Source organism: Esox lucius, chromosome 14 (assembly GCF_011004845.1).
Source record: "Esox lucius isolate fEsoLuc1 chromosome 14, fEsoLuc1.pri, whole genome shotgun sequence".
NCBI lineage: Eukaryota > Metazoa > Chordata > Actinopteri > Esociformes > Esocidae > Esox > Esox lucius.
Window position 1 is genome coordinate 3,129,569 of NC_047582.1, and position 10,432 is coordinate 3,140,000.

Here is a 10,432-nt window from a genome sequence, read left to right on the forward strand (position 1 = left end):
CTAAGCCAGGATCGCTAGCTAACAAGAATGTATATTGTTCAATAACTTACCATTTTTCAAATCCACTTGCTGGCTACCTACCTAGTAATGCAAATAGCTAATTTAGCCAGGACTGTACATTTGTTACGTTATGTTTTTGGCTGGCTATATGTTAATGTGTATGAATATCCAGAATATCCTAAATAAGGCAATACAGCTCACTATAAGCAAGCTAGATAATCATGTTGGGGAAAAATATGACAAGCTTACCTGCTTACCTTCAAGTACTTACTGCCAGGCAGTGTTGCCAACTCCTCGGTAAGGAAAGTAGCTAATGGCTGTCTTAAAAGTTGCTAGAAGTCGCTAAATGACATCATCACCACATTTGCATAATTGGCCATGTGCATGTAATTGTGATGGATGCTGTAGGAGAAAGGAATAACGTTGTGGGAGAGAAAGCAGCTCTACATGCCAGCATGGAAGAGTGTTCAGCGATAGCTAATGCCATGGTGGCCTCAGCCTTTTTTTAACCATAAATGGCAGCTTGATTTGAGTGGAAATGTTATAAGACTTAGCCTGTTATCGTCACCTATATTGATATAGTAGTTATTGTTTCAATGTCATTCACCAATGGCTAATAAGCTGTTAAAACGGCCAGTGGCAAAAGTCATACAGTTCATAGATGCTATTTGTGGTGGAAGTAAACTTAATAAGAAACGTTACTCAGTTTAACACAATGCTTAATGGCATCTAGCGACACATTACTGGCAAATACGCTTTTAAAATGGCCAGTGGTAAAAGTCAAAGTTCATAGATACTATTTGTGGTGGAGGTCAACTTAATAAGAAACGGTACTCCGTTTAACACAATGGTTATGGGTGTCTAACGAAATATTAATATATAGTACCGACACCCAGCAAGTATGCAGCACTGTGGCATAGTGGTTAACGATACAGCCTTTCACATGGGCGACCAGTGTTCGAATCTCAAGAGGGTAATCACAATCAACACTTTTGATTGCAGGCCGGCTGAACTAGCCTTGCCTGGTTTCTTTTTTAACTAGCCATTTTCTATTACATATCATCATTGACATCAATATGGAATAACAACGTTAATTACAAGTGAAAAAGCTAACCATCAGGATAACGCTATGTCATAATATTTCTAAATGTATCATTACATATCATTACATATTCATTACAGTGTCGTGACCATGTTATGACAGGATATGACATTGTCAGCAGACTGTTATGACATGGTTATGACCGAGTTATGTCACTAGACTTCAAAGTGTTACCAAAAATACTTTATTTATAGAAAGTCTATTTTTAGTATGCATAGACTGGGCCTATATACAGAACAATCTTTTTTCCATAGGAATACCGAGGGTATTCTGTGCGCATTAGAGCACCCCTGGGAGAACAGGAGGGGGATTATGTGAAAAGTCATTTTACTGCATCAGTGTTCAGGTGTTTGATCATATCGTATTTGATCTGACATGTAGGCTAGCCTACATTATTTGGCCTTAAAACGTCTACTTATAATCAACACAATTAACAACACATTAAGTGGTGGTAGTATGTTAAAATGGCCTGAAATCCTTTGTCATTTGACATGTGATCACCATTTAATTGTGACCAGTCTGGAGGCTAGGTGGCCTGGGTCAGTGCATGATTCATCCATTTTTCAATAGTATCCCCCTCAACCGTACATAAGACAGGAATGTGAACTACATACAAATATTTTAAACTGGACAATCAAAACAATTGATATTACCCTGTACAATAAGGGTGTAGACTGAGCTGCCACCAGGGTCAGAACTGACTGCCCCTCAACCCCCTCCATTATGGGCCTTCCTGTCATGTCCGTGTCCCGGAGTGTAGCAGTGCCACACTCAAATCTTTACAAAACATTAAAATGTTTGCATTTTCAATATAATATTAGCCAAGCTTCCACAAAACTTTCCGATGGCAACAATGTGTCGTCTGTCCAAGTATTTTGTTGGCCATTTATTTCTTGCTGCCTGGCTAAAACAGAATGACCATCATATGTCTTGATTGATGGAAGCCATTTCGGGTTTGACAGCCAAAAAGTAGTGTGACGTCCCTCCTACTCTGTTGCCTTTTTTTGGTTTCTCTTTTCATTTACAGTGTTGGTGGGCAGAACTGGTACAGCCATCAGTGGAAGTGAACAAACCCAGCCAAGGGGTAACAAGCCTGCTTTCCCAGCCTCCACACGTTCACCTTTTAGTTACATTTTTGTTATCAATTTGTGATACTGTATTGAATATTTAAGATGTTATGGCACAGTGCTTTAGTTAAAACCATAAAAGGAATCAGGCAAGCCTAGTTCAGCCGGCCGGCAATTAGAAGTGATGAATGTTGTTGCCCTCACTGGATTCAAACCCGGGTGTCCCACGTGAGAGGCTATCTTTAACCACTATGCCATGGAGCTATACGTTTGCTGAGTGTCGGTATAGCATCTCAACATTAGATCATTTTATCACGCATTAATATCATGCCAAGTCTGAATATTTCACCAGACACCACTACGCATTGCGTTAAACTGATTAACATATCTTATTAAGTTTACATCCACCAAATAGCATCTATGAACTGTATTGCTTTTGCCACTGGCGTTTTTAACAGTGTATTAAAGGTGTATTAGCCAGTAATAGGCTTACTAGTATTTACTAACTTACTAATTGGAATTGTAATAAGAATTGAGCAATTGCTAGCGAGACTGAAGTTGAACTTTATACTGCCAAAGCCATTTCATTTCATGGCACAACAACGTTTGTTTTTCTTTCTTTTGTGAATGGCATTCATACAATAACTATCAATATACAGTATGTTTACAGTATATGTTTTGTGTTAGCCATGTAACAATAGTTAATCTCAGAATCCAGGACCAAATTTTGTGTGCTGGCCAGCTTCTGAGACTTTTATGTGGGACTGAAATTTTCTAAGAACAATTCTGGAGCTAAATGTGAACTTTACTGTCCAAAATTGTTCTAACACCAATTAACTTCTCTTTAATTGATGGAGAACGATAGAGGAATGGAAAGAAAACAGATGCACAAGGCAGAAGGATAGAAGAATGATAGGCTGGCATAGCTGAGCTCAACAATAACAGTAGAATGCAGACAGTGGATTGGCTGCAGAGTCTTTTATTTACTTTGAAAGCCTGTCAATAGTGCCAGATCAGATGCACTTTTTGGATTAAATTTGGTTCCATTGTACCAGGATAAGCACAATCAAGCACAGATTACATAACTGGACCTTTTCAAACACTAGTTGAACCCAGATCTGCTAGATAAAAAACAGATAATCCCTCTCCTGTTCCCCCTGGAGCCCTCTGTTCAGGCAGGGTATAAATGGAACTCTCTGATAGACACGTCACATGGGATTGGCCAACCCTTTTTAAGTAATGGGATTAACAAGCAATGGGCGGAGAGATGCAACATATGTGATGAAAGCACCAACCGACTGACGGAGGAACAAGAATATCTTAGGATCTTGAAATCCCCAAATTTTACGTGACCTATTCACGGTGCTGTTCACCAATACTGCCATCGATTGATTGTGGATAATAGTTAAAAGGAATCTGTAAAGTTGTGTTTTGCAAAACAACATGCAAAGCAACAAGGCCATCTGCCTCTTAGTACCAGGAGGCTGTGGTGAGGTTTAATCCAGATTACGACCAGCCATAAAAAAAGAGAGAAAAGAACTGGTGTCTGTTCATAGCCATCAGTGTGTCCTTCAATAAGCATCCAGGCAGTAGGACAGGTTAGCTAGCTATATAGGATCCCACTGGATTTAACCAACAGATATCAATCCCACACAAGGGAAGCAACTTGTGTTATAAAGAATAATATCTATATCTTTAAGTCTAGAAGATCGCAGTAGGGCAGCAAAATGTTTCTAATCAAGACTATGATGCCTAACCCGTTGGCTGGTTTGAATCCTATGGGTGGAGGAGAGGCGGAAGCGGAGGCGGCCCCTGCCGACCCAGCCAAAGCCGCAGGGATGACACGCGAGGAGTATGAGGAGTATCAGAAACAGTTGGTGGAGGAGAAGTAAGTAACCTGACCTATCGCCAAATTCCATTTTGTTTTGCTGTTGTTATTGGATTGTGGAAAGCAGAGAAAATGGTAATCTTACCCAAAAGAACAGACATTATTCTATCTGACAAGAACAATGCAGGAAACGTTTCTATTTCTTAGAAACTTTTTCCATAATTTTGTTAAATAAATGTTTTGGGTTTATAAATTCATTGTTATTACACTATAATTTTCATTTAATTTATTAAAAGTTTTTGTCATTAAAGGTTAAAAACACATGCACGTTGCTTATTGCTCCAAAAATCACACTGGTCCCTTATCAACCATGACCACCATTATACAATTCATCTTTCTTAATTGATCCAGTTGTATGACATCAATAATGTTGTTCATGCATTAATCAGTAGTTTTCAATTTTTCAAAGTGATTTTTTATATTATATACATACACACACACACACACACACACACACACAAGCTATATAGACCCCATGAGGAATTTAAAATGTCTGCCGACTGACCCATTATGATTTGCTGTAGCAGTGTAGGACTACGATAAGCTGTGATGTAGCATGAAAAACTAAAATTTCTGGTAATCTAAAGCTGTGTATGTCTACAATAATTTTCAGTTTTCATCCAATACATTCCTCAATACCCACAGTTTCAGACAGAGAATTATAAATAAGGGTTCTGCACCAAAAAAATATTTGTTTGGCAAAACAGGTAATTCTTCAATGTTCATGGGATTTCTAGTATTTCTTTTGCAAAAAAAATGACCTAATATAACTGACTACAACAGAAACCTAAGATTAATACATATTATTATTTTTTAAATAGATCTGCATCATACAGGTAATGTCATGCTGAAACCTTCAGAATAAACATATAGATCTGCATCATACAGGTAATGTCATGCTGAAACCTTCAGAATAAACAAAGTGAATTCTTTATTATTTGAATTCATATGTATAGCATTTGAAAAGGTCACACTGAAGGCCAGAGATAATTACATAAACTCAGAGAGGCTATTAGCATGACAGAAGTAACCAATATTCTAGTACTCAAATTCAGTTACATTCAACAACTCTGCATTTGGTATCAATGTCAGTCTGCCATTTTGAATTATGTAAAATGATATGGCTGCAGCTCAGTATATGGGGAAAATATAACAATCAACTTTCTATTGTACATTTCAGAAACAAAATCTAGAATATCCTTTGCCTAACAATTGAAAATTTACGATTTATATTTTTAATATAATTTACTCCTGGTAAATGCAAAACAAGATTGCGTAACCAGATTAGCCCTTCCTGATATGATTTGGGTTTCTAATTCTATTGTATTCTATCAAAAAAGCCCTCAAACATATAAAATGCTAATTTACTGTAATTGACATGATTGAAAAACCTGGAATTATGACTACTTACAATGCTGTTAAAATGCATTACAACACTTGCCATGAGAATATACTGAGCAACTAGAACTCACCCTTATTTCAATCTAGTGCAAAAGTGAAGGACTCTGCTCTACCCTTTGATATTCTGTGACGATGAGGTTTTTAACACATTTTCTTAAGGCTAGGGTGAAATGTCTCTAGTTGCTGATCTCATGTCAGTTTGGAATACCTCAATTAAATTGTCAGGTTAGGTGAGGGGAAGCCAATCCTAAATCTATACCTTTGCGCAAGACATCTCCTAGATATTATGACCAGACTCTACAGACAGAAAAAGCTTTGAAGGGGTTATACTTTGACTGTGTTGGGTATCTTTTGGCCTATGGCTTGTTTTCTATTCTCTACCCTTTTACTGAAGTGTGCACTTGTTTACTCCACCTCATGGATTTAAAGGAAAACTATTGGTGTATGTTATAGCGTGGAATCTGCCTTCAGCATAATACACAGCGAGATACAAAAGTATTGGAACATATTGATTTCCCTCTCTCTAAATACCAGCATTTTGGATTTGAAATGAAAGTACAAACCGTCAGATACCTTTCATTTTGTATTTTTATCCATATTGGGTGAATATTTTAGAAATAATAGCATGTTCTGCACAAAATCACCATATTTTAGGGTACAGATTAACAGTGTACTATGAACGAGTCATGTTTAGTATTGATTGTACGCCAGTACTGCAGCCATCTTAACTTTTTGCTTGTTTATAGGCCTTTTGACCTTCAGACCTTCAGTCATCAGCATGTGAAAGGCATGCTCCATTGGATTCACTTTGGGTGAAAGACTAGTCAAGAACCTAACACCTGTAGGCATTGGTAGCTATGGAAATGTATTTGGGGATCATTGTATTTGGGGATCATTGCCCTGGCCAATTAGTTTAGAAGCACTGGAAGCAAAGCAAATAAACACACCTGCTTAATATGAGACAGCTATGATTTTGATTGTCCAAATACTTTTGTTATCGTAAAATGGGGAGGCTATACAAAACATGTTTTAAATGATAAATGCTTCATCCAGTATGGATGAAAATACGCTCAAATTAAATACAAGACCAGTGTGCTTCTCCAATTAAAGTTTATATTCCAATGTGCTTAGAAAAAGGATGTAACAGTAAGACAAACCCAGAAAACTCTACTTATTGCAGTTTCAGGGTCATGGTTCAATACGGCGCAAAAATGTATCGCCAACAGTTAATGAAAATCTTTTTTTAGTTTATTTGGCAGAAGACACAACATCGATTCAGGACGAATATATAATGCTTGATGAGAGCATCTAAAATAACATGAAATATTTTAACATGTCACACATTGTTTTACCATCGAAATGGGCAGTAGGCCTACCTGTTGGCTGAACAGGGTAGGAAATTAACACCCGCCAAATGTGGGTATTTTTTGCTTTGGCGCTTAGATTTACTGAAACTACCTGCCATTAAGGCGTGTAGACATTAGCCAAAAAGACGGTTAAGAAAATACCTCCCAAAATGTGGGAAAAAAACACAAATCAACTCCAATGATTCCATCCAAATTCTCCCTGACTCTCTCTCTGATTGGACATTCAACCAGGTATATCACAAGTGTGTCGCTTGGTTGGGTGGCGAGAGAGTTGGCTCATTGCTGCTTTGCAAACCATGTGGTGTTGCTCTACACTCACCTAAAGGATTATTAGGAACACCTGTTCAATTTCTCATTAATGCAATTATCTAATCAACCAACCACATGGCAGTTGCTTCAATGAATTTAGGGATGTGGTCCTGGTCAAGACCTGAATGTCAGAATGGGAAAGATAGGTGATTTAAGCAATTTTGAGTGTGGCATGGTTGTTGGTGTCAGACGGGCCGGTCTGATTATTTCACAATCTGCTCAGTAACTGGGATTTTCACGCACAACCATTTCTAGGATTTACAAAGAATGGTGTGAAAAGGGAAAAACATCCAGTATGCGGCAGTCCTGTGGGCGAAAATGCCTTGTTGATGCTAGAGGTCAGAGGAGAATGGGCCGACTGATTCAAGCTGATAGAAGAGCAACTTTGACTGAAATAACCACTCGTTACAACCGAGGTATGCAGCAAAGCATTTGTGAAACCACAACACGCACAACCTTGAGGCGGATGGGCTACATCAGCAGAAGACCCCACCGGGTACCACTCATCTCCACTACAAATAGGAAAAAGAGGCTACAATTTGCACGAGCTCACAATTTGCACGAGACATTCAGATGGTAGAGTCAGAATTTGGCGTAAACAGAATGAGAACATGGATCCATCATGCCTTGTTACCACTGTGCAGGCTGGCGGTGGTGGTGTAATGGTGTGGGGGATGTTTTCTTGGCACACTTTAGGCCCCTTAGTGCCAATTGGGCATTGTTTAAATGCCACGGCCTACCTGAGCATTGTTTCTGACCATGTCCATCCCTTTATGACCACCATGTACCCATCCTCTGATGGCTACTTCCAGCAGGATAATGCACCATGTCACAAAGCTCGTATCATTTCAAATTGGTTCCTTGAACATGACAATGAGTTCACTGTACTGAAATGGCCACCACAGTCACCAGATCTCAACCCATTAGATCATCTTTGGGATGTGGTGGAATGGGAGCTTGGTGCCCTGGATGTGCATTCCACAAATCTCCATCAACTGCAAGATGCTATCCTATCAATCAATGCCACGTAGAATTAAGGCAGTTCTGAAGGCGAAAGGGGGTCAAACACAGCATTAGTATGGTGTTCCTAATAATCCTTTAGGTGAGTGTACATACAGGCGGATATAAAAAATGTAATTCCTTTCTAGCTAGCTTGAGAGCAGAAATGTGGTGGCATATATTTGATGGGATAAAAAGGCCAGCAGCGGTAAAAGTTAAATCAGCCAAATAAAACTAACCCGGTCAAAGCAAAGAAGATTTATTTTCTGAAAATTGGGGACAGGATGACCCCAGAAAGGTGCGGGATTGGCTAGTATATGACAAACAAAGCGAGCAAATGTACTTTTCCCACTGTCGTCAGCATTCATTGGACAAACAGCAGACACATTCATTTACAGTAATTTCCTGTTTATACACAGATTTTGAAAACATTTTGAACTACAGCGGTTACATACATGGGTGCAGCTAATACACAAGTTTACATTCTTAAAACCGCTTCCACTGGCTAACTTTTTCACCGATTATTGCTTGACGATGTAGGAGTCTCAGAACCTTGCGTAGCAAATACGATACAATTGGCATTACAGGGTATTTTATTATTCAACAAATACATTTTGGTAGTGCCCTATGACAGATGTTTAATATATGTACAATGTATGTAAGAGTCATAATAGACCTTTCGCAAATACCCCGCCTATCTTATTTACTGAGCAAAGCTGTGCTTCTTTGTAAGCCGCAAATACAGTAAACAGCCAAGCATGAAGGGGAAAAGTAGCATATTACCGGTCAGTGTAGGTGATTCCTTTTGGAGTAATACCTTTGCGATATCCTCAAGATCGAGGCATTGCAATACGCAATCGAGGGATTGCAATATGCAGTGGAAGGTTATGTTCATAATATACAGATAAACAAGGAATGGGACATAATAACTGAAACAAGCATACAGATCTCAATCAAAGAATGAGAAACCCCATGAACTCAAATGCGACCAGCACAGCCTTGTGGACAGTCATGCTCTTGCACTGGCAGGTATAAGTTCTGTTTATATAGCTATTATTGAACTCTTCTATCAGTTAACATCACCCTAACAACTTCACCAGAAAGTCACCAGTTAAAGTTAAGCCTAAGAGTGCCCCCAGCTAACAAGCTAATATTAGAGGTAGCTATCTAGATAATCTAGTAAATAGTAGCAGTCATGGTCACGTTAGCACTAATAACTATATATCTATAGTTAGATAACATTCTTGTCTAATGAATAATTATGTATAAATGTTGACTAAAGCATTTCACAACACAAGAAAAGTCACTGTAAATGACTCCCCCCACTAAACTTTTCGAGTACCTGCTGTCAGATTTGCAGCAGTTGCCGTAGCTGAAGGCACAACATTTTACCATTTTGAGCCTCAAAGACCGACCTTCTTCAAGTAGTAACCCGGTGCTACGATAGGATTGGACAAGGACCGTTTGCTGGAGGGGTTTTGCGAAAGGTCAATTCTCCAGGCAAATGCGGTTTATGCATGGGTGCGGTTAATACTCGGGTTTGTATACATACAAAGCTATACATTTAATGGTGCGGTTTCTACACTGTGTGGATTACGGTATAATTTTTTTTAAACGTCATGTTGGTTGTTCTTTGGTTGTTCAATACATGTTATTTTATGATTTTGAAACACATCCATTTGTTTGTAGTATATTTTGAGGTGAAAATGTGTCTGGAAAAATGGTTGAGTGGCTAGGAATATTTGGCATTCACCAGCAACAGTGAACCAAAAAGTACATTTCCGACCCTGGTGCTGAAACCCTGGATCTGGATTCTGAGTTTGAGTGCATATTTGCGGCCACACATAACAATTGCTCTTGTAATTTCTTTAGCCCGACTATACTGCTGCTAAGGGCTGTTTGAATACATCTGGGAGACGAAGTTGTATTGTTTGCATTTCCCTGTTGCTCCAGGGACACTAATAGCGGCTACTGTCAGCGTAACAGTCAAATAGTGCTAGTTAGTTAAAGTATTTTACTGACAGATCTTTTCAAATCGTTAAGTAAAAAGATTGCTGACGGTCAGGAAAACGCACACTCTACAGATCCACTGCAAGAGGTTCGAATGAATGATTCAGTTTGAGTCACTACAAAAAGACTCAATACTCTCAAGTAAGTAAAATAGGTTGTTTGCAGATTGAACGTCACTAGTGTCAACATGTTTACGAATTTGTGTATCGTTACAGCTGTTAAAGCTTACTAGAATGTGGTATCTTGTCATTTCACAAGCACAAAACACATCTGCGGCCAGACAACTTGT

At 38.7% G+C, this 10,432-nt stretch overlaps 1 protein-coding gene across 1 annotated transcript in view; it reads left to right on the forward strand.

Annotated features, from left to right (window-relative positions):
- The first annotated feature begins 3,427 nt into the window (after positions 1-3,427).
- The window catches only part of cplx4a (complexin 4a), a 14,576-nt gene continuing 7,571 nt past the window's right edge, over positions 3,428-10,432 (forward strand). The window contains exon 1 of the mRNA XM_029125316.2: positions 3,428-4,057. Within this exon, the coding sequence (XP_028981149.1) occupies positions 3,897-4,057 (161 nt within the window). The 5' untranslated portion in view covers positions 3,428-3,896. The remainder of the gene's footprint in view (positions 4,058-10,432) is intronic.